The 25412-nt window shown below is 41.4% G+C and overlaps 2 protein-coding genes across 4 annotated transcripts in view; one reads left to right on the plus strand and one right to left on the minus strand.

The window, feature by feature from the left end:
- The window catches only part of LOC123992646 (galactosylgalactosylxylosylprotein 3-beta-glucuronosyltransferase 1-like), a 114129-nt gene extending 110598 nt beyond the window's left edge, over positions 1–3531 (plus strand). The window contains exon 9 of one of the 2 annotated variants that reach the window (XM_046293972.1): positions 82–3531. The gene's annotated coding sequence lies outside the window, so the exon portion shown is untranslated. The remainder of the gene's footprint in view (positions 1–81) is intronic. The other variant, XM_046293973.1, reaches the window with a different exon arrangement.
- On the minus strand, positions 3216–25256 carry LOC123992645 (beta-galactosidase-1-like protein 2). 2 transcript variants are annotated; one of them, XM_046293971.1, is made up of 19 exons: positions 25054–25256; positions 24179–24364; positions 24016–24084; positions 23822–23917; positions 23046–23154; positions 22697–22789; positions 22463–22544; positions 21921–21985; positions 20071–20155; positions 16619–16762; positions 15920–16000; positions 11105–11211; positions 6140–6286; positions 5948–6019; positions 5247–5325; positions 4988–5075; positions 4444–4521; positions 4109–4225; positions 3216–3843 (listed from the first exon to the last, which is right to left on the minus strand). In XM_046293971.1, exons 1-19 carry the CDS (start codon positions 25134–25136, stop codon positions 3774–3776), a joined length of 1851 nt encoding a protein of 616 aa, XP_046149927.1. In that variant the 5' UTR covers positions 25137–25256; the 3' UTR covers positions 3216–3773. The 2 variants fall into 2 exon arrangements, with proteins under 2 accessions (XP_046149927.1, XP_046149926.1); XM_046293970.1 differs by having other exon boundaries at positions 4444–4558; positions 25054–25255.
- Between the last annotated feature and the right edge of the window lie 156 nt (positions 25257–25412).

The raw sequence follows: 25412 nt of genomic DNA on the forward strand, positions 1-25412 counted from the left end.
CAGCTATATTGATCTGTACTGCAGATTGACTTCATTATGAATGTGTGTAATTTCTCAGTGAGTCCTTGCTCTCTGTTCCAGGTGGTTGTCTAATATGGACCCTGAGAAGAAAAAGAGGCCATCTCCCAGTGCAAACAGTGTTAATGTCTTAATCATTTCAGAAAAGACTGCCTCGGGGGTCAAATCCTAATCCCCTTGACTGAAACTAAACACTTTTAATATTGGGATTACAAATGCATCATATTAAAGCACAGATTAGTACAAGATGGCAATATTTATCAGGTTAAATGTTGCCAGCAGCACCAACATGAAGCAGACGGTGAGAGCTGAGCGATTAAGGATCAACGGGAGATCGATGCTCTCTGAACCTGCATGACACCATACTGCGTCTGTAGTGTCCTAACACGAGACAGCACAAGACAAACATTGCAGGAGGGAGGGAGTTAGGCAGCCAATGAGATGAAGCGTTTACTGGCCTGAACAGGCTAATGAGATATCCATTGTCTTTCCCTCTATAGACATGGATCTTCAGGGCAGGGGATGAGATCCTGAGATCTTAGTAGGGTCTGTAAGAGACCTTCAATAGACATGTACTGCAATGGCCTCCACGTCTTCAGACAGAACAATCATGGAGAATCCGAATCCGAATCTCTCAGAAGATCAATTCTACTTTCAGCAAACACTAAAAGTTCAAAAAGGGAAGGAATGTCCTTTTTGTATAACTAAAACTATGTCGCTTTTATTTAATTTGCTAGTTTTTTGTGTTTACATGCATTTTCTTGCTAGTTCAAAACTACTGACTGACTCTTGCCTCCATTTTGAAAGCTAAAGCTGGGGAACCATCCATTTTCAGTGTCATTCTCAGACATGTAATTCAGTGTGTACTGATGCTATTCACTTGAAATAACTGACATCAAGATGGGCTCCTAACTCTTGGGAGGCAAACAATATTACAGGTCAAATTCCTAAAAACATAACTTAGCACTTAAAAGCACTAGTGACTGTGTTCCTAAGTGGAAACACATGTACATACTAATTTAGCACAGGAACAATTAGTGGACTCATAGTAAGGTCCTCTCAGATAAAATGTAACAACTGAATTTATATAGATGTAAAATAAAAACTAAGAATTGACTTAGGCATTGCCAAGAACACCTCAATGTATGACAACTGGCATAGCACATGTTCACTCCTGTTTTTCAATCACATGCCATGAACAGTATAACAGCACATCACCACGTTAGGTTTAACCCAACTTTGTGCATATGTTACAGTATTATCATTGCCCAATGATGAGCAGTTTGGCAGATGGCCATATAGTATGCTGGTTTATATAACCACAATAGCTAACTAGTAGAGTAGGACAACAGAAAGCAATCAAAGTTATCTAAGCTAAAGGCACTGACAGTCGAGATATACAGTAAAATGTGAACAAGCACCTATGTTCACAGTGTGTATTGCCGACATAAATTAGATATTTGCTCTCGTATCACAGCGAATAATCTATAAGCTCACTGCAGTGTAGAAATGTTACTGTATACTTAACCTCAGTTTCATCAGCGGTAGACAGACAATCATGCTAAAATGTTTCCAAGAAACAACCATCATTCATTAATGGGTCTATGAACTGTAAGCGAGTAAGAAGGCAAATCAAATATACCATGAAAACTAGAAGAAGATCCTCTGCTTTGGACAACTACTAGTAAGATACCCCATGCTAGAACCCCAGTCTACAACACCATCCTATGCATGTATGCTCAGTCCTAGTTTCTTGCCCTGACAAAACTGTACCAGGTACGGGTTGAAGTTAGTTTTGCGACACGCTTTGTGACAATTCTTGGATATAACAGGCAAAACGTAATGACAAGCACAAGTGAATTGGTGTCATGCTCAACTATACCTTTGCAGTATTAAGGTTTCATGTCCGCTTCAATTTCTTAATGTATCCTTCAGTAATTCCTCAAATGTAGGTGAAGACACTAATGGCAAACTATGAAAAGGGGAGATTAATGACCAGTATAGTTATGGCCTATTCAATTATCCAAAGCAGTATTAGATCAGATACGGTTTTCCTATCAGGCACTGTTCCCCCATCGGATACGGCTCCCCCCAAAATATGCTCTCTCATCAGGTACTGGTATTCAAATGGATACGCCAGCATGTCATTTCTGACCATTTCTATTTAATAGTATTATTTAATTGAGGAATTCAAACCAAATGTTTTGCGATCAAACAACATCTGTTCATGTTCATGTTGACCTCATCTCAGTACCATTAACTTCATTAGGCAAGAATCAATGTCTTCTGATCTGTTTCCATTCTCCAAAATGTAAAGTAAAGTCTGTATATTTATGCGAAAATCAATAGAAATATATTTATTTATGTATTTATTTGAAGTATGAATGTCCTCTTGTCAAATTGAATTATAATTGAACATTTCTTGGTCCATGTTTGCCCCCACCCTCTTCTTTTCTCATCTGTGCCTCTCAGCCACTGAGGTTCAGAAACCACACAGAAAAGCTCTTCTGAGGTCACATTTAGGTTTGCGGGCAACACCAACAAACTGAGACACAACATTTCATTGTTTTCCATCAATTCTGTATTGCTCTGACTTCAATCGCTATCAATAGCCTTCATTTTTAATGACCTTTCTTAGAATTGATTGTGTTCATTCATGTGAATTTAGGAAAAATGTTCGGGCCTGTCTGCAGAGATGAACCCAGACAACACTAAGAGTTATACATAATGGAAGTGCAATTTCATCTCGGACATTTAATGGAGCTTGCTCCTACACTGTTGTAATCACTTATAGAATCATAAGTTAAGTGTAGTACTCTGACGGTACAAAACTCAAACTTCTCCTTACATCCCTGGCGTTCTCACACTCTCACAGTTGGATCAACGAGCGATACTATTCTGACAGTCAGAAACGGCTTTAATGTAATGGAACAGCCTCATCCAGTGTTTAGCTTCGTAGTGGTACATACATAATGTAACAAAGGTGATGGCTCATACTGTACTAGGCTCTAAATGCTTTCTTAGGGCAAATCACACTCCCCCTTCCTTTACCTACTTTGATCCACAGTCATCTTCCATCCTTGTGTGAATCACTTCTTCTGCATGTAACTCTAAAGGTTGTTCATTTCTCCTCATGACTCCTTCTCAGAGATACCATATGACATTTATCAAGACAAATAAACAACTGAAAAGTTAAGTACTTGGCGAATGTCTTTGTATTTGAGAGTCTCCACTGCACTGATCGTTCAGTTTAATTCACCATCACATGTCACTGGTTCATCTCAAAAGCACAATCTATGTATTTGCTGTCCAATCAAATAAAATACAATGACATAGTGAAAGTACGTGTCCTTGAATCCGAACAAACACCTATACATTAAAATACCTGAAATCTCCAAATTAGTATCCTCTGACAAAATTCTCACAATAGACATACAGTATGAAGAGGTAATACACAAACAACAAGTACAATCCAGATATTGCAGTACATTGCAATCCAGATATTGCCGTGGCCCATCGAATATAATGAAGGCACAGTTACGTTTGCAAGATCAAGTAGGATGCTTAATTAGTCTGGATCATTCAGAGGCTGGGGCTTCCCAACAGGAAATAAATGCCATGTGCAGTGATGTGAATCGATTCTGAGTAGCTATCCAGCTAGGTCCCTGATGGCAGGCAGAGTGTGGAAATGTGAGAGGATGGAACTCCTAACCATACCTCCATTCTACCAGGCCATCCTCACTGTACGTCAACAGTCATTCCAAGGTCAGGCTCGCTGGCAAATTGGATTTTACCATCAGTTTCCTGCTCCTCAAAGACAACAACCTGAGATCAACAAAAACAAAAGGCTCTGAAACACAGCAGAGGTCAACACAGCAGCAGGGTGCCAAGGTGTGGAGACATGTTCAGAGGAAAGGGAAGTCGTCTGAGGACTATTCCTGCAAAGCACTGACAAGTTCAATATCATCAAACCCAGCTGCTATAGCTGTATATCAAAATTGTTGACCTGTGATGTTCCTAACAGAGGCATTTGAGTGAACTCCTGTGGAGGGTGAGGGAGATTTTTCAGTAACAGTTATGGCATCAGTACCTGGTTGTTTCCTCGGTTAAGCCAGGGGGCGGGGAGGTAGAGAGTTTGCTGGGGCCCCATGGACCAGTGGCGTCCAAGATTTTGCCCGTTGATAAAGACCACTCCTTTACTCCAACCCTGTGAATAAAAAAACACTGTAATCAGTGACTTGAAAATCAGAGTTTAGAGTTTCTCTGGGATCTTCTTTAACCACTTTGTTTATCTGATGTGTGAGGCCTAATACACTAGCTATGAATAAACCAGAGACAGGCCTACTACCCTATGCATCAATAAACAGTATGGACAGGTGGTGCTGTCTTCCATAACCATAGAGCCTTTTGGGCTGCTTTACTCACAGGCAGCCTGATGAAGGTGTCTCTGGGATGGTCACCCACATATAGCTTGCCGTGGAAAAACCCTGGGAAGGAAGGCTTCTGGAAAACAGAGTTCCACTGGCCTGATGCACTCAGTCTGAAACATGGGACAAGATCACCCTACTATAACACAGGAAATTACTGACTAATACAATTTCTCGTCATATTTATTCATGTAACAAAATCATTTGTGAGAGTGTACAATGGCATGGCTTCAGTCATGGATATGTAAATGGTTTTATTCCACTTCTGATCTTTTGATGTAGTGTTGTTCTCAGTGGGCAAGCATTTTCAAGACGGCGCTAATTTCCCAGTTGATTATAATGTGGTTTTAACATGGTATTGGGAAACCACATGAAAAAGCTGTTATTTCTGCAATCTGGCATTGTAATTCAATGCTCAGTGAGAACTAAGAAGATAATCAACTGAACAAAATCAGAGGTAGGCACGAGCAATGACAGAGACTCAGAACAGAACAAATAAACATGAAGACGGAAATTGAAAGATGTACATGATCAGTACAAACCTATTTACAAAGCCAGGCTTCATATCTAGACTATGAATGATAAAGTCTCGTAGCGGGGTATTGTTCAACTCAATGTCTCCGACAAGACCTGAAAAATAAGCCAAGGCTGAAATAAGGCAGTCTTTGATTTTCTACATTCAGTGGTTAATTAGCTGCTATTGAGCACCTATTCTGAAAGGATTTACGAATAGATGTGTCTAGTTATACAACCACAAGGCTATCACTGACCCAGATACAGTAGGTTAAACTATTTTATTACCTTTACGCTGTTCATCTAGGAGTTTACCATAGTTCAGTCTCCCAGAGTTCTCCACGAGTAAACTCAATGTTCTCTCCCCCTTCAATGAAAAGTACATAAAAGATGTGGAAACAATTGGAGGTGTTATCTACAGTTTACAATGCAAAGCAGACTAAATAAAGACAATAGAGGAAACATGTTGCTTTCAGTTGGACTGCAGATAAGTCCAATCTGCTGCTGTGTGATAGAAAAGCAGCATGGACTTGTTTTCCAATAACAGGCAGGTGCAAAGTTAGTGATTGTGATTCCTCTTTGTTAGAACAACATTTGTCTGAAAACTTTCTGTTGGAATAATCCTAGCACCTTAGTGACAAACGCATTTATCAGCATCACCAGAAGCTTTCACCTCTAACATGGTGTTGAATATTAACTATCCAGTTTTGAAAGCAGCTCAGCAGCACACCTACAGCCTGAATACAACTTTTTTTTATGTGTTATTGTCACATACACCGGATAGCTGCAGCGAAATGTGTTGTTTTACAGTCAGCCATAGTATTACCCCGCCCCCCGCCCAAATTAGGGTTAAGTGCCTTGCTCAAGGGCACATCGAGAGATTTTTCACCTTTTCAACTCGGATATCCAAACCAGTGACATTTTGGTTACTGGCACAACACTCTCTCCACTAGGCTACCTGTTTCCCAAAACAAACACTATCACTATACCTTTCCATCAGGCAGAGCACACTCCAGCATCTTATAGTCCAGTACACCAACAAAGAGTTTGTCCACAAACACCTAGAAGACAAGAGAAGTTTATTAGTACAAGCAATCTACTGACATAGGGTACTTGACGTTTGCTATTATCATGAAATAATTATGATATAATGCCATGTAGCTGTGTCTGTCTGTACTTACCAGGGCTCTGTCTCTAACATTGTTCATGGAGCTCAGAAGGCCTCCGCTGTGGATTATGGTCTCATACAGAGTGTAGCCGTTAGACTGACCATTGTTATTGTTGACAGGAAGGTTCTCCATGTTGACTGGTTTCTCTGACTTCAAGGGCTACACCAGGACAAAACAAGAACAACTTCCTATCTAATCTGACATGATTATATATTATATGATACAGTGACATTAGAAAGTATTCATACCCCTTGATTTATTCCACATTTTGTTGTTTTACAGCCTATATTCAAAATGGATTAAATAGATTTTTTCTCGCCCATCTACACACAATACCTCATAACGACAAAGTGAAAACATGTTTTTTGAAATGTCTGAAAATGTATTGAAAATGAAATACAGAAATATCTAATTTACATACACTACCATTCAAAAGTTTGGGGTCACTTAGAAATGTCCTTGTTTTTGAAAGAAAAGCATATTTTTGGCCAATAAAATAACATCAAATTGATCAGAAATACAGTGTAGACATTGTTGATGTTGGAAATGACTATTGTAGCTGGAAACAGCAGATTGTTTATTGAATATCTACATAGGCATTCAGAGGCCCATTATCAGCAACCATCACTTCTGTGATCCAATGGCACGTTGTGTTAGCTAATCCAAGTTTATCACTTTAAAGGCTAATTGATCATTAGAAAACCCTTTTCCAATTATGTTAGCACAGCTGAAAACTGTTGTTCTGATTATAGAAGCAATAAAACGGGCCTTCTTTAGACTAGTTGAGTATACCTAGTTTGAGAAACAGACGCCTGAAAAGTCCTCAACTTGCAGCTTCATTAAATAGCACCCGCAAAACACCAGTCTCAACGTCAACAGTGAAGAGGCGACTCCGGGATGCTGACCTTCTAGGCAGAGTTCCTCTGTCCAGTGTCTGTGTTCTTTTTCCCATCTTAATCTTTTATTTTTATTGGCCAGTCTGAGATATGGCTTTTTCTTTACAACTCTGCCTAGAAGGTCAGCATCCCGAGTCGCCTCTTCACTGTTGACGTTGAGACTGGTGTTTTGCTTGTGCTATTTAATGAAGCTGCAAGTTGAGGACTTTTCAGGCGTCTGTTTCTCAAACTAGACACTCTAATGTACTTGTCCTCTTGCTCAGTTGTGCACCGGGGCCTCCCAGTCCTCTTTCTATTCTGGTTAGGGCCAGTTTGTGCTGTTCTGTGAAAGGTGTAGTACACAGCGTTGTACGAGAGCTTCAGTTTCTTGGCAATTTCTCACATGGAATAGCCTTCATTTCTCAGAACAAGAATAGACTGATGTGTTTCAGAAGAAAGTTATTTGTTTCTGGCCATTTTGAGCCTGTAATCGAACCCACAAATACTGAATCTCCAGATACTCAACTTCTCTAATGAAGGACCAGTTGTATTGCTTCTTTAAATCGGCACAACAGTCTTCAGCTGGGCTAACATAATTGCAAAAGGGTTTTATAATGATAAATTAGCATTTTAAAGTGATAAACTTGGATTAACTAACACAACGTGCCATTGGAACACAGGAGTGATGGTTGCTGATAATGGGCCTCTGTACACCTAAATAGATATTTAATTAAAAATCAGCCGTTTCCAGCCACAATAGTCATTTACAACATTAACAATGTCTACACTGTATTTCTGATCAATTCTAGGTTATTTTAATGGACAAGAAATGAGCTTTTCTTTCAAAAACAAGGACATTTCTATGTGACCCAAGTCTTTTGAACGGTAGTGTAAATATTCACGCCCCTTTGCTATGACACTCCAAATTGAGCTCAGGTGCATCGAATTTCCTTTGATCATCCTTGAGATGTCACTACAACTTGATTGGTGTCCACCTGCAGCCCATTCAATTGTTTGGACATGATTGAGAAAGAAACACACCTGTCTATATAAGGTCCAACAGTTGACAGTGCATGTCATAGCAGGAACTATATCGTAAAGTCAAAGGAACTGTCTGTAGATCTCCGAGATAGAATTGTTATGAGGCATACAGTATTATGGGGAAGGGTATAAAACAATTTCTAGAGTGTTGAAGAGCACAGTTTACAAGAGCACAGTGGTCTCCATCATTGGGAAATTGAAAAAATATGGAACTACCCAAAAGCCAAACTGAGCAACTGGGCAAGAATGACCTTTGGTCAGGGAGTTGACCAAGAACCCAATGACAACTCTGACAGAACTACAGAGTTCCTTGGCTGAAATGGGAGAACTTGCCAGAAGGAAACAGTCTCTACAGCACATCACCAATATTGGCTTTATGGTAGAGTGGCCAGACGGAAGCTACAAGTGAGAAAAAGGCACATGAGGGCACGCCTGAAGTTTGCAAAAAGGCATGTGAAAGACTCGGAGCATAAGGCAAAAGATTCTGTGGTCTGATGAGACAAACATTTTACTCTTTGGCCTGAATGCAAACACTATGTCTGGAGAAAACCAGGTATTGCTCATCACCTGTCTAACACCATCCCTACTGTGAAGCATGGTGGTGGCAGCATCATTCTATGGGGATGTTTTTCAGCAGCAGTTACTGGGAGACTGGTAAGGATAGAGGGAACAATGAATGGAGCCAAACACAGGCACATCCTTGATGAGAACCTGCTTCAGACTGTAAACAACCTAAGACTGGGGGGCGAAGATTTACATTCCAACAGGACAATGACCCCAAGCACATAGCCAAAGCAATGCTGGAATGGCTTCAGAACAAGAATGTGAAAGTCCTTGAGTGGCCCAGCCAAAGCCCAGACTTGAATTTGTGGAAAGACTTGTAGATTGTTATTCATCGCGCTCTCCGTCTAATTTAACAGAGCTTGAAAAAATCTGGAAGGAAGAATGGGAGAAAATCCCCAAATCCAGATGTGCAAAGCTGATAAAGACATACATAAGACAACTCAAGCTGTTAACACCGCCAAGGCGCTTCCACAAAGTATTGACTCAGGGGTGTGAATACTTATGAAAATGTGATATTTCTGTATAGAATTGTCATTAGATGTGCAAAAATGTATTAAAAAAGAAGTCTATTTAATCCATGTGAATTCAGGCTAACACAACAATAAGTCAAGGGGTATGAATACAGTGGCAGTGTATATACAGTGTTTTCGGAAACTATTCAGACCTCTTGACTTTTCCACATTTTGTTACGTTACAGCCTTATTATAAAATGGATTCAATATGGTTTTTTGTCCTCAACAATCTAAACATAATACCCAATAACGACAAAGCAAACAGTAAAAAAAAAAAAAAACATTTTTGCAAATGTATTACAAATAAAAAACTTAAATACCTTATTTACATAAGTATTCAGACCCTTTACTATGAGACTCGAAATTGTGTTCAGGTGCATCCTGTTTCCATTGATCATCCTTGAGCTGTTTCTACAACTTGATTGGAGTCCACCTGTGGTAAATTCAATTGATTGGACATGACTTGGAAAGGCACACACCTGTCTATATAAGGTTCTGCAGTTAACAGTGCATGTCAGTGCAAAAACAAAGCCAGGGGGTTGAAGGAATTATCCGTAGAGCTCGGAGACAGGATTGTGTCGAGGCACAGATCTGGGGAAGGGTACCAAAACAATTCTGCAGCATTGAAGGTCCCCAAAAACACAGTGGCCTCCATCATTCTTAATGGGATAAGTTTGGAACCACCAAGACTCTTCCTAGAGCTGGCCGCCCAGCCAAACCCAGCAATCTGGGGAGAAGGGCCTTGGTCAGGGAGGTGACCAAGACCCGATGGTCACTCTGACAGAGCTCTAGAGTTCCTCTGTGGAGATGGGAAAGCCTTCCAGAAGGAAAACCATCTCTGCAGCACTTCAGCAATCAGGCCTTTATGGTAGAGTGGCTAGACGGAAGCCACTGCTCAGTAAAAGGCACATGACAGCCCGCTTGGAGTTTGCCAAAAGGCAGCTAAACACTCTCAGACCAGAGAAACAAGATTCTCTGGTTTGATTTAACCAAGATTGAACTCTTTGGCCGGAACTCCAAGCGTCACGTCTGCAGAAAACCTGGCACCAATCCTTACGGTGAAGCATGGTGGTGGCAACATCATGCTGTGGGGATGTTTTTTAGTGTCAGGAACTGGGAGACTAGTCAGGATTGAAGGAAAGATGAACGTAGCAAATTACAGAGAGATCCTTGATGAAAACCTGTTCCAGAGCACTCAGGAACTCAGACTGGGCGAGACCTAAAAATAGCTGTACAGCATTTCTCCCGATCCAAACTGACAGAGCTTGAGAGGATCTGAGAAACTCCCCAAATACAGGTGTGCCAAGCTTGCAGAGACATACCCAATAAGACTCAATACTGTAACAGCTACCAAAGGTGCTTCAACAATGTACTGAGTAAAGGGTATGAATACTTATATAAATGTGATATTTTTTTCTCCATTTTTTATAAATTAGCAAACATTTCAAAAAAACTATTTTTGCTTTGTCATTATGGGGTATTGTGTGTAGATTTATGAGGGGGGGAAACAATGTAATACCTTTTAGAATACGGCTGTAACATAAATCTTTGGGGGAAAAAGTCAAGTGGTCTGAATACTTTCCAAAGCACTGTATAATATAAAGGTCGAGGTCCATTTTTAGAAAGCCAATTACCATAATTATGAAATACATTATTTCTACAAGTGTCTGGATTTAGACGGTGGGAAAGTAATTGTCGTCTCATAAGGGAGCAAATTACAGCAATGGCTTGTGAATAATTAATGGTTTACGCAAGTACCAGACACGCTGCTACATTTGCCCAGAAAATATACAATGAAGAGAGCATGTAAGGAGGTCTCATACAGTGTATATCTAATTCTAGTGATACTGTATACAATAATTTCTAGTGATAGATATACAACCAATTCTTGTGATATTGTATTCAACCAAGTCCTGTGCATCACAACCAAGCAGTCCAGACCAGGTTACAGCAGACAGCGTGCTACTTGGGCCCTAGCTGCTCACCTTCTCAGTAAACTGCAGGCTCTCCCACAGTGACAGATGCTTCTGAATGATGACAGGCTCATACACTCTCCTGGCCTGGAGGGAGGGAACCTCAGGAAGCTTCTCACCTGAGTTACACAGATATAGTCAGATATAGAACATGCGGGAAAGTGGGAGTCTCTTGGTGGATAGAAACTGTACTTTTGAGTTTACCAACACGAACAGAGGGTTTAGTAGGAACATCAATACACTCTAAGGGCTCTATTTTTGTCTCTAGTGTCAAACACATGTTAGTTTGCAATTTTGTCATGTAGAAATTGGCTTACGAGCATTATCAAGCTCGAACACCATGTTCGGCAACTTACCAGTCTTATATCAGAACGTGATCCAAAGTGCTAATTTCAGGCAGGGCTGGTAGGGATATTTAAGACCAACCAAAAGCTGGTTTTAGTGGTAACGCAGTTGGTTATGGCATGAATTTTGGCAGTGGAAACGCAGCCTATCCAGCACACTGCCCATATGCGCATGGACCAAGAGTAGCCTAATGTGCTTTTGGTGCCTGCGTACTTCATATTTAGAAATATAAAAACAAAACGTTTTCTCCCATTCTCCTGCTTTTTGAATTCTCCCTTTTCTAGTCCTCCTGGTTTTGACCCTTGCCTGTTTCTGGACTTTGTACCCATCTGCCTTACCATTCTGCCTGCCTTGTCCATGAGCCTGTCTGCCACTCTGTACCTCCTGGACTCTGATCTGGTTTTGACCTTTTAGCCTGTCCATGACAATTCTCTTGCCTACCCCTTTGGAATAATAAACATTGTAAGACTCTAACCATCTGCCTCCTGTGTCTGAATTTGGGTCTCACCTTGATAGTAACATCTGGAGATGTGTGAATGTGATCTGTAAAATGGTTCCAATTTATGTAAATAAAACACAGGCCTATTTGGGAGCAGTATAACGGTGAGTGGACAATCTCCCTTTTTATATTGGATCTTTGTCCAGCTACTGTGAAAAGTTTGGGTGTGCGTAAAACCCTAGAAATTATGGTGCCTGTAAGTGTGAGACAACCTATTTGAAACAAGTTTAGTTTAGAATTTGAATTGAATTATTCGTTCTCTTTTGAGGCCTTGTCAATAATGAAGTATAGGCTGAGCCAGTGTGAATGCTATTGAAGCCACGCAATTACTTAGAACAACGTGGACTGCAAATGGGTTCAAGTTAATGTATTTGGTTCTACGTTTTGTTTCTGTAAGCCATTTAACAAACTATAACAGACTAACATTGGAATTGGAGATGATTCCAAGGCAATACATAAAAGACCGTAAATACACAACTTGATATTTCGCCAAGGAGCACGTTCAGATTGGCCAGTGAGGGGCCGTGTTTATTCATCAACTACATAAAAGACCGTAAATACACAACTTGATATTTCGCCAAGGAGCACGTTCAGATTGGCCAGTGAGGGGCCGTGTTTATTCATCAACTACATAAAAGACCGTAAATACACAACTTGATATTTCGCCAAGGAGCACGTTCAGATTGGCCAGTGAGGGGCCGTGTTAATTCATACATTCATAATTCATTCATTCAATACTGCTCAAAAAATAAAGGGAACACTAAAATAACACATCCTAGATCTGAATGAATGAAATATTCTTATTAAATACTTTTTTTTACATAGTTGAATGTGCTGACAACAAAATTACACAAAAAATATCAATGGAAATCAAATTTATCAACCCGTGGAGGTCTGGATTTGGAGTCACACTCAAAATTAAAGTGGAAAACCACACTACAGGCTGATCCAACTTTGATGTAATGTCCTTAAAACAAGTCAAAATGAGAATCAGTAGTGTGTGTGGCCTCCACGTGCCTGTATGACCTCCCTACAATGCCTGGGCATGCTCCTGATGAGGTGGCGGATGGTCTCCTGAGGGATCTCATCCCAGACCTGGACTAAAGCATCCGCCAACTCCTGGACAGTCTGTGGTGCAACGTGGCATTGGTGGATGGAGCGAGACATGATGTCCCAGATATGCTCAATTGGATTCAGGTCTGGGGAACGGGCGGGCCAGTCCATAGCATCAATGTCTTCCTCTTGCAGGAACTGCTGACAAACTCCAGCCACATGAGGTCTAGCATTGTCTTGCATTAGGAGGAACCCAGGGCCAACCGCACCAGCATATGTTCTCACAAGGGGTCTGATGATCTCATCTCGGTACCTAATGGCAGTCAGGCTACCTCTGGCGAGCACATGGAGGGCTGTGTGGCCCCCCCAAAGAAATGCCACCCCACACCATGACTGACCCACCGCCAAACCGGTCATGCTGGAGGATGTTGCAGGCAACAGAACGTTCTCCACGGAGTCTCCAGACTGTCACGTCTGTCACATGTGCTCAGTGTGAACCTGCTTTCATCTGTGAAGAGCACAGGGCGCCAGTGGCGAATTTGCCAATCTTGGTGTTTTCTGGCAAATGCCAAACGTCCTGCACGGTATTGGGCTGTAAGCACAACCCCCACCTGTGGACGTCGAGCCCTCATACCACCCTCATGGAGTCTGTTTCTGACCGTTTGAGCAGACACATGCACATTTGTGGCCTGCTGGAGGTCATTTTGCAGGGCTCTGGCAGTGCTCCTCCTGATCCTCCTTGCACAAAGGCGGAGGTAGCGGTCCTGTTGCTGGGTTGTTGCCCTCCTACGGCCTACTCCACATCTCCTGATGTACTGGCCTGTCTCCTGGTAGCGCCTCCATGCTCTGGACACTACGGGCCGAATACTTTCTCAAGGCACTGTACACAACAGCATGAGACATTTGTCAATCAGTGTTGCTTCCTAAGTGGACAGTTTGATTTCACAGAAGTGTGATTGACTTGGAGTTACATTGTGTTGTTTAAGTGTTCCCTTTATTTTTTTGAGCAGTGTATATATATATATATATTGTATATATAGCGCTATATTGTGTTAGGGCTCTATTTTAACAAACCTAACTACTAGCTGGAGTTATATTGTCACGGACGTCATCAGGGAAATGACCAGACCAAGGTGCAGCGTTGTGAGCGTACATTTCACTTTATTATAAATGTCGCCAACAGAAACAAACGTGACGCTTACTAGGGCTATTCAGGCCACTAACAAAGACAACTAAGGTGGCAAAACAGGCTGCCTAAGTATGAGTCCCAATCAGAGACAACGATAGACAGCTGTCCCTGATTGACAACCATACCTGGCCAAAACATAGAAACAGAAGACATAGAAATAAAGAAACTAGAATGCCCACCCTTGTCACACCCTGGTCTAACCAAAATATAGAATAAAAGCCTCTATGGCCAAGGTGTGATATATATATATATATTGAAAATGACCTGTTTATTCAGACTGTAATTGATAGATAATATTAATGATCGATTACAATTATTAAATCTATTTATTTTTGTCACAACAATCATTTCATATGATCATTTTGACCTCTGCATACAGTGGTATGTCACAAATGGCAAGTCCAGATAAATGCAGAAGTGGAAAACATCTGTGACCCAGGAAATAATCCAGGTTTTTAAGATAATTACTGGGAAAACATCTGAGCTTGACAACAGTAGCAACATCCAGCTGGTATTACAGGTCACACAATCATACCCATTCTCCCTTTTCCAACTGTTGGAGCTGAATGTTGGTGCTCTGTAAGAGATGTCCTCCAGCCCTCTTTAAGGTGTTGAAGCACTCTGAGAAACCTGCAGCCACTTAGGGTTATTGGTGGAAAGTGCTCCCCTACCACTATGTTCAACATCTGGGCCACTAAAAGGGGCTAATGGGTGGCAAAAATCACCTAGTCCTGAAATGGCATTCAGAGTTTAAAATCCAAGTATTTCTTTGGAGAAAATTGCTGTTTCACACTTTTGCTGTATGGTATTGTGTGAGCTGCCTGACAGTTATCAGCTGCAGTTTATAAACTTGAAACTTTAATGTCATTGGATTCTACAGTGGATTGATATTTGAACTCAATTTAAAGAATGTTGTGCAAGTTGGACTGCCTGCCACATGCATAATCAAATCATATTACCTTGGCTTTTAACCACTACAGACCATTTTGAAGAACAATACTATTTATTTAATGTTATTAAACCAAGTGTTAGATATTCAATTGACAGTATTTTCGTTCAATTTATGGTCAATTATTAGAGATGTTTTAGTCTGTGACTATGGGTACGCATTACTTGCATTACTCAAAAGCCCTGTGATAGACTAGCGCCCTGTCCAGGGGGTGTACTTGTACTGTACATTAAGGTGCCTCATTCTATAGAAACAGGAGAAAGGCTCCTGCTCCTATAAACCATTCCGGCTTGCAAAAGTCAAGGCTACTTACTTACACAGGCTATGCATGACTCATGAAACTCATGAGCTGAGAGCCAAACAATAGCATATATCAAGTTGGATCTAAACACAGAATTAGGTCATGTGGTGCTGAATAGAACATAGACGCACGCTTTATTTGAGGGGTGGGAGGTGGGGCGTGTCCCTAATCTGATGTCCCCTCCTATCCCTGCTGTACTGTAGTCCAGAGTATCTCAAACTCGTTCCTGGGTGTGTGTGTGTGTCCCCCTCCTCCCCGCTTGATGATGAGTTGGTTATTTGAATCAGCTTTGTAGTGCTAGGGCAAAAAAACTAAAACATGCACCCAGGAGGGGGGAAGGGAGTTTTAGGAACGCTCCTGTAGTTCACCATACCCAGCATCAATCTCACACACTCATCTCTGATTGGGCAAGACATACTCACTGTTCCCCATAGGGTCTTATTAAGTGACTTTGGAAAATGATACAAAGAGCCCCTCACGGCGACACTCACTGTGATAGCGGCTCAATACATTCCTCAGAAGAGTGTACTTGGTGGTGTAATCCCCTGCCTCAGATAACGGAGCATCGTAATCTGAAAAGATAATGCTACTATCAGAACAGCAAGAGGCACGAGGAGCGAGAGGCGGGGATACCTCCTCCCGTGTCCGATGAGTTTCACTCTGCTCCTTTCAAACATCTTAGCCAGCAGGAGACATATTTTGTGGTTATCTTGACAGATATGGCTGCAGGAGTTTGGATGGAGGCAAGAGGCAGTGAAGAAAATAAAATGCAAATACAGACTACTGATAAACTTGAAGGTCAAAGAGCCGGTGCCAATGTGCCACTGTTACTGTGTTTGACATCAATGTCATTCTCCTGAGTAGCGAGGTTGTTACAATTTCAACAGTCCCAAACAGGATATAAAACCCATCATGCAGTCGTTCTTTTACATTTCCCATGCATTTTATTAGCTGATGAATTAATTATGCAGTGAGTGCTAAAATGCAGCCTGAGGTCAAGCACTGTTGAGGAGTGACAGCCCCATCTACTGGCCTTTACAAACAGTACATTGACGGTGCATTACTGTAACATCGCCTGCACAACTGGCTGGTGTACAATCCTTATCAGAGATATGTTTCAATAAAGAGAAATAACAAGGTAAACTATGAGAACATATTGATTTTAAAACAAAGATCTAAATAGAACTTACCATAGCTTGTTACCATTGGCTTAGGCATGGGCGTGGCAATTGCAAAAGCCCCGTTCATGAAGCCAAAATTAGTTCCTCCGTGGAACATGTAGAGATTGATTGATGCATCCTGTTTCAGGATTTCCGTCACAATAGCAACCATGTCTGCCAAAGAAGGGTGACAAATGAGAACTTACTACCGATGGGTACAGAGACATAGTAGAACTACAAGACCTGGTGCACGTAATAGCTGTATCATATCCATTGCTATAAACTCTACCTCTATATTCAAGAGCTGTAGCAGGGAGCCCAATAGTAAAACAAAAAGTATGATAACATTTGACAAGCAATTGACCTCGTTCCAAATGTCCTATTGCCCTTAAAATCAGTTAAATTGCAATATGGATTAAACCCGCCACACCTTATTACACTTAACTATAAGTCATTATAGGAACAACCCGATCCCCATTCAAAATCCCCTGCCTCAACATACTGATTAGCTACACATATTGCATAGAACAGTGGTTCCCAACCTTTTTTTTCAATTAAGGAACTCAGTCTGGCATTAAACTTACTCTTGAATGTTGTAATAGTAGAATGCACAAGGTGCAATTTTGAAATTGGGTAGTGGATTATCAGTTCCTCTTGTCATGTTAGTCATTGCATACCTTAGAGAGCTATTTATAACTTGTCAGAAATGTCCAGATCAACTAGCCCATGTCCGCTAACATTTTCTTTATTTAGTGTTTTAAAGACCACAGACATTTTTGGGGGATAGGGATATTCCCCAATGTTCTCCAATTCTGCAAGGGGGGCACCGTGGGAAAAAGTTTGTGAACTACTGATATAAACCCCCTTTTTCAGGACCCTGTCTTTCAAAGATAATTCGTAAAAATCCAAATAACGTCACAGATCTTCATTGTAAAGGGTTTAAACACTGTTTCCCATGCTTGTTCAATGAACCATAAAAAAGCAATTAAAGTCACCATTATGAAAACTTAGGACACTAGAGGCCTTTCTACTGACTCTGAAAAACACCAAAAAAAAGATGCCCAGGGTCCCTGCTCATCTGCGTGAACGTGTCATAGGCATGCTGCAAGGAGGCATGAGGACTGCAGATGTGGCCAGGGCAATACATTGCAATGTCCGCACTGTGAGATGCACAAGACAGCGCTACAGGACGGACAGCTGATCATCTTTGCAGTGACAGACCACGTGTAACAACACCTGCACAGGATCAGTACATCCGAACATCACAGCTGCGGGACAGGTACAGGATGGCAACAACAACTGCCCGAGTTACACCAGGATCGCACAATCCCTCCATCAGTGCTCAGTCTGTCTGCAATAGGCTGATAGAGGCTGGACTGCGGGCTTGTAGACCTGTTGTAAGGCAGGTCCTCACCAGACATTACCGGCAACAACATTGCCTATGGGCACAAACCCACCGTCGCTGGACCAGACAGGACTGGCAAAAAGTGCTCTTCACTGACAAGTCGCGGTTTTGTCTCACCAGGGGTGATGGTTGGATTTGTGTTTATCGTCGAAAGGAATGAGCGTTACACCGAGGCCTGTACTCTGGAACGGGATCGATTTGGAGGTGGAGGGTCCGTCATGGTCTGGGGTGGTGTGTAAACAGCATCATCTGACTGAGCTTGTTGTCATTGCAGGCAATCTCAACGATGTGCGTTACAGGGAAGACATCCTCCTCCCTCATGTGGTACCCTTCCTGCAGGCTCATCCTGACATGACCCTCCAGCATGGAGAAATGTCTGGGAACTTGCAGGTGCCTTGGTGGAAGAGTGGGGTAACATCTCACAGCAATTACTGGCAAATCTGGTGCAGTCGATGAGGAGGAGATGCACTTCAGAACTTAATGCAGCTGGTGGCCACACCAGATACTGACTGTTACTTTGATTTTGACCCCCACCCCTCTTTGTTCAGGGACACATTATTCATTTATGTTAGTCACATGTCTGTGGAACATGTTCAGTTTATGTCTCTGTTGTTGAATCTTATGTTCATAAAAATATTTACACATGTTAAGTTTTCTGAAAATAAACGCAGTTGACAGTGAGAGGACGTTTCTTTTTTGCTGAGTTTAGAACATAGACAAATTTTTAATTAGACATTCAAATTGAGCTGACTTTACTGATTTAAATCAAGGGGAGCCAGATAATGAATAACAACCATGGAGTGACAGAGCATGCCTTGTTTAGCAAGTCACCCAAGTCATAAACTGTTCTCTCTGCTGCCGCACGGCAAGTGGTACCGCAGTGCCAAGTCTAGGTCCAAAAGGCTCATTAATAGCTTCTACCCCCAAGGCATAAGACTGCTGAACAATTAATCAAATGGCTACCTGGACTATTCACATTGACACTGCTGCTACTTGCTGTTTATTATCTATGCATAGTCACTTTACCTCTACCTAGATGTACAAATAATATAATAATAATAATATATGCCATTTAGCAAATGACCTCAATTAACCTGTGCCATCATACATTGAGTCGGTACCGGCACCCTGTCTATAGCCTCATTATTGTTATTTTATTGTGTTACTTTTTATTTTTTACTTTAGTTTATTTAGTAAATATTTTCTTAACTCTATTTCTTGAACTGCATTGTTGGTTAAGGGCTTGTAAGTAACCATTTCACGGTAAGGTCTACACCTGTTGTATTCGGCGCATGTGACAAATACAATTTGATTTGATTTTGATCCTGTGTGTGCGAGATAGACGTGGATGCTGCTGACAATGACAGGTGGACAAAACCAGGCCTGGGGACCCGAGTCATCAGTGGCTGTTGTTCAACATAAGAAGGACAGTCTGGGAAATCTACATTACATTAATACACATCCACAACTGAGTGCCAAGCTGTATGACAACTGACAAGTATTTACTGCAGTGATGCACTGAAATTATGAAAAAAAAAAAAAAATTATCACCATCATGACCAAAATATCCCAAAGCAAGCAGTTGCTACAGTTTTATACGGAAGGTGTGTGTGTGTATTAAACGGTTAGTCAGTAGCCCTTTCACATACTGTACTGTTCCCTGCTGAGAGAGAATGATTCACATGTAGGTACTGCATGGAATGTACTGCATGGAATACTCTTCTATTGAGTGTATATACACATGTAGGGTGACCATAGGGACTTTGCAGTTTCCATTTAATTTGAAGGTTCTAGAAACTGAAGGCCTGTATAAAAGCATAACACAGTATAAAACAGTATACAAATCACAGCTTGGTTCAGTTGAAATTGACTACATGGATCAAAATACAATTTTGGGGGGAATACAAGTTTATGATGCTTGGCTTGGAAATAAGCACACATGGAAAGCATATTAATATCTGACAGAAACATATCACAAAGGAGAACTGACCATATGCTAAGCACCATGTGACCAATCTATTAAGTGGGACTCATGCGGTGTGGCAAAGGTCCTGCTGCTTGAGGAAATATGACTTACCCTCAGCAGCAAAAACATGATGAAGATCACCCCAGAGGTCAAACCACCCAGACCAATACTCCATCACCATCTTGGGCTTCTGGGGCTAGAGGAATTAGGAAATGGAATGTTCAAAAGAGAGGTACAAATAAACTAAATATATGTTACTCCTTGTAGACACAGTATTTACTCCATGAACATCAGGAACCAGTTTAAAAAAAGTTACAGTGCATTCGGAAAGTATTCAGACCTCTTCACTTTTTCCACATTTTGTTACGTTACAGTCTTATTCTAAAATGGATAAAATTATTTGTTTTCCCCATCAATCTACACACAATAACCCACGATGACGAAGTGAAAACAGGTTTTTGCCATTTTTGCACATAAATAAAAAACAAATAAAAAACAGGAAAACCTTATTTATATTCAGACCCTTTGCTATTAGACTCGAAATTGAGCTCGTGCATCATGTTTCCATTGGTCATTCTTGAGAGGTTTCTACAATTTGATTGGAGTACACTTGTAGGAAATTAAATTGACTGGACATGATTTGGAAAAGCACAAACCTGTCTATATAAGGTCCCACAGTTGATAGTGCATGTCAGAGACAAAACCAAGCCATGATGTCGAAGGAGCTGTCCGTAGAACCCCGAGACAGGATTGTGTCGAGGCACAGATCTGGTGAAGGGTACCCCATTCTTAAATAGAAGAAGTTTGGAACCACCAAGACTCTTCATAGAGCTGGCCGCCCGGCCAAACTGAGTAATCGGGGAGGAGGACTTTGGTCAAGGAGGTGGCCAAGAACCCAATGGTCACTCTGACAGAGCTCCAGAGTTCCTCCGTGGAGATGGGAGAACTTTCCAGAAGGACAACCATCTCTGCAGCACTCCACCAATCAGGCCTTTATGGTAGAGTGGCCAGATGGAAGCCACTGCTCAGTAAAAGGCACATTACAGCCCGCTTGGAGTTTGCCAAAAGGCACTTAAAAGACTCAAGATTCTCTGGTCTGATGAAACCCAGATTGGACCCTTTGGCCTGAATGCCAAGCGGTACTTCTAGAGGAAAAAATCCTATGGTGAAGCATGGTGGTGGCAGCATCATGCTGTGGGGATATTTTTCAGAGACAGGGACTGGGAGACTAGTCAGGATCGAGGTAAAGATGAATGGAGAAAAGTACAAAGATTCTTGATGAAAACTTGCACCAGAGCACCCAGGACCTCAGACTGGGGCGAAGGTTCACCATCCAGCAGGACAACAACCCAAAGCACACAGCCAAGACAATGTAGGAGTGGCTTTGGGACTTCCTTGAGTGGCCCAGCCACAGCCCAGACATGAACCCGATCTAACATATCTGGAGAGGCCTAAACATAGTTGTGCAGAGATGCTCCCCATCCATCCTGACAGAGCTTGAGAGGATCTGCAGAGAATAATGGAAGAAACTCCCCAAATAGAGGTGTGCCAAGCTTGTAGCATTATACCCAAGAAGACTTGAGGCTGTAATCACTGCCAAAGGTGCTTCAACAAAGTACTGAGTAAAGGGTCTGAATACTTGTGTAAATGTGGTATTTCAGTTTTTTCCCCATAAATTAGCAACCATTTCTCAAAAAGCTTTTTTTGCATTTAATCCTATCTGATTGCCGAAATCCAATCAGATAACTTCTGAAAACTCGGCCAAGTCTATAGGCATCCAAAGACTGTGGTTCAAAGCAACTTATTTCACAGATTAAGACTAAAGAGCTAATATCCTCTGTTTTATCAACAGGTATCAGATGAAACTGAGTAACTGATCAATTACAATACAGGAGCTGGATAAATCTAATGATAAATATTAGTAGACGATCATCTGAACACACCTCAATACATTCACTCACTTGAATTGCATCCAGATACTTAAATCCCTCTGGGCTCAGTTTCTGAAAATTGATGGTTTCTAGAACTATTGATGGAAAACAAAAACTCAACAGTACATACAGTAAATACACAACAAACACAAACAAAATACAGCATGACAGTATCCTACTGGGAACATTTCATTGAAATGATGTGGAAACGTTGATTCAACCAGTGTGTGCCCAGTGGGATGCTACAGTGACCTCATGCTTAGGAAACTGCTTTGCATTTTAACAGATCATATTTTTGTCATGTTTTCTCCCTAGGTTAATCTGTATCCATCTAAACAGCACAGGCTCGTCTGTCTCCTTTGTGTTTAGGCTTCAAGTGGAAAGGGAATTAGTCAAGGAGCAGTTCTAATGAAGCCTAACAGCAGCTGCCTAACACACACACACCGGTCCTTGGCACAGACAGAGCTCTTGTGTTATGGGAGAATACCAACTACAGTTCAGGCAGAGACTGCAGTCAGATGGGCCAGAGGCTACTACTGTGCAGCTGTCTGTATGTCCAGTCAGTACAATACCTCCATTCACACCCCCGAGGTTCCGCCCATCCTGGTTGTCTGAGGTCAGGAGCAGCTCCTCGATCCCCCTGGATAATAATGCCTAGAACAAGGATCTCATCTCAATCATGCTCATATGTCCAAGTTGATATTCTACTATTGAAAATGCAAGTAGTTGTAGTGAAGTCAAGATAAAGTGATGCACGGTGTGTATTTATGTGTGTGTAATAAAATAGATGCACTGCATTGTCTTACCTCCTTTATGTATGGCATATATTCTACGTCTTTTGCATAAGAGCCATACTTGTTCTCCACTTGAACTGCTATAATTGGGCCCCCCTTGGAGTACTGAGTTTGAAATAATAAATCAAATAAGAGCGAGCTTTCAATTGATTCCAGAATAAGTCACAAGAATATATTTTCAAAGCCTTTTGGATTGATAAAACATCAAGCTTCAAATTTGAAGAATATTTTAGTTTTGTGATAGCCCTTATCAACGACCATATCTATGCGGTGACATCGTTGTCACACACAATTGAAACGGAAAACTGAAAACCGAAGTGCACTTAATAGAAGAGTAGTGAGAAAGTGAGAAAAGATTAACCTGATACGGTGCAACTCTTGGAATGAGTTGATCAAAGAAAGAGTCAACAGCTTCTGTGAAACCTGGGTAGGTTGTTCTCAACTTCATGTCTGGATCACGCAGCAACCAACTAGGAAGAAAGCAATACATAAAAACTCTCTAATGTTATCAACAATGTATGCAGTTACATTTCAATACTGGTTGCACTGATGGCAGTAATGCAGAATGAGTGCATTGATTGCTTCATAACGCAGTGTGAGTTTAATAGATTTCCAAATATCTATAACCTGGTTAACCTAGTAGTACATAATGAGATACTTCTGGACCAATTACCCTTCCTCAATCCATTTAGATGATGATCAGAGTCAGTCAAATGACCCATTCAGGGGGAAAAGCTCAGCAAATAACTGTTTTCATTCTCTGTGTGTGTGTGTGTGTGTGTGTGTGTGTGTGTGTGTGTGTGTGTGTGTGTGTGTGTGTGTGTGTGTGTGTGTGTGTGTGTGTGTGTGTGTGTGTGTGTGTGTGTGTGTGTGTGTGTGTGTGTGTGTGTGTGTGTGTGTGTGTGTGTGTGTGTAATATCTGGTTTTACTCTTAGATCTATGATTCTATTTAGCCACATTACTAACAGGGAATGTGGGACTGTCTGTCCAGAGACCTGAGGGAAATAGCACCACACTAGAAATGAGCATCACAATAATGAAAGAGGAAATATGGATGAGACGTCGTATAGAGGGACCTATACATTCAGGGAGCTTAAACCAACCAACCTAAAATGTTAAAACGTGGGAACATCTAACCTAGGCAGCCCTCCTAAGTCCCACTCAGCACAGATGTAGGGTCCTGGCCGCAGAATCACCCAGAGCCCCAACTCTGCTGCTAGGCTGATGTACGCCCTGAGAGACACAAGATAAAAGCTCAGAGAAAAATCTCAACAGCTCTATCAAACAATTTCATCACAAAATCATATAAAAAAAGTGGAAGTCTTGCTTACTTTAAATCCAATTGGTCCTGGAAGTTGAAAACCCCTCTCTCTGGCTCATGCAGGTTCCATGGCACATATCTGAAAGGTAAAGCTGTCATTCTCAGTATCTCTCCATAGAGAAGCAGTGAGTGGTAGTATAAGAGGACATAAGGTGTTTTACGTGTGTCCCTACGTGGTGAGAGTGTTGACCCCACATGCCCTCATCTTCAGCAGGCGGTCCTCCCAGTAGGCTCTGGGGACGCGGAAATAGTGGATAGAGCCCCCCAAGATGCGAAAGGGCTCTCCCTCCAGAGTGAACTGAGAGGAGTTGGCCCTCAGTCCCTCTTTCTGGCTCATTCTCCCCACATCTGGGTGTTGGCTGGAAGAGAAAGACAAACTGCTGGTCAATCCAGAAAGTTAGACTAGATAGGAATCATAGGAACATGACAATGGCATCTAAGGTGAGTAGCTAAGTATTTATAACACTTGTCACAAGCATACAAGACAAACCCAACAGTTTTAGTTAAATCAACAAAGCTTTCAGCACAGTGAAGAATAATGAAATACGCTACAAACATGCTACTCTTCTTGTTTGGCCAGAATGCAAATCTATATTTGAATATGCAGGAGATTTACATAGTCAATTGTTCACACTGTTGATGCTGTGGAATGAGTACTGCACTGTGCCATAAGAATCGATAAAATAAAAGTGAAGTGTCTACACAAGGTTAAGGTCCGGGGCAGGTGGGTCAGGTGAAAGTTCATGATAGGTTAAATGAAGGATATGGAATGGCCTTGAATTAATTCGACTTTTGATAGCATATTATTTTTTTCACCTTTGATATAGGCCTACTACTTCTTCTGTGTAATAATAATAACAATCTGATTAAATGTTCTCATTATGAATTGTCTTTAATAGCATTGCCTATAATATATTTGACTTAAATAACCAGTTTGGGATACTGGTTGCATATTCATTCATTTGCAGGTACATGACAACATTAGAAAAAACAACAACAAACAGGACAAAACTTTGCAAACACTCGAGACCCGCCCATAAAGTCTTACCGTGTGAATTGAAAGATAATATATCCGACGATAATAAAACCGAGAATGGCATACCGTCGTATGAGAGACAGCTTGGCGACCATGGATGTATTTTTACAAAAAAAATACGAATAACGATCCAACGTCGTAACAACAGCTTTGACAGCCCACACCTTCAAAGACCCGGCGTCAGACAACACATCACCGGAAGAACAGACTTCTGAATAGGCTAATAATACTGTAGTACAGGCAATTCACTCTAGGGGAAAATACAGGTGAGCGCTATAGACCACATTGAATTAAAATATCAATATTCACCGGAATTACACAAATCTCCAATCCTAATGCAAGTGGAAAGTCTGATTGTTAGTTCTGACAAA

Source organism: Oncorhynchus gorbuscha, linkage group LG13 (genome assembly GCF_021184085.1).
Source record: "Oncorhynchus gorbuscha isolate QuinsamMale2020 ecotype Even-year linkage group LG13, OgorEven_v1.0, whole genome shotgun sequence".
Classification (NCBI taxonomy): domain Eukaryota; kingdom Metazoa; phylum Chordata; class Actinopteri; order Salmoniformes; family Salmonidae; genus Oncorhynchus; species Oncorhynchus gorbuscha.

What these genes read in the sequence shown, in the direction of transcription:
- LOC123992645 (XM_046293970.1), bottom strand. Translation starts at nt 25,136, where the DNA reads ATGGTCGCCAAGCTGTCTCTCATACGACGGTATGCCATTCTCGGTTTT. An exon ending in ATATGCCATACATAAAGGAG is followed by an intron (nt 22,545 to 22,696) that starts GTAAGACAATGC and finishes TCCTTGTTCTAG; the next exon opens with GCATTATTATCCAGGGGGAT. An exon ending in AAGCCTGGCTTTGTAAATAG is followed by an intron (nt 4,559 to 4,987) that starts GTTTGTACTGAT and finishes CCCATGTTTCAG; the next exon opens with ACTGAGTGCATCAGGCCAGT.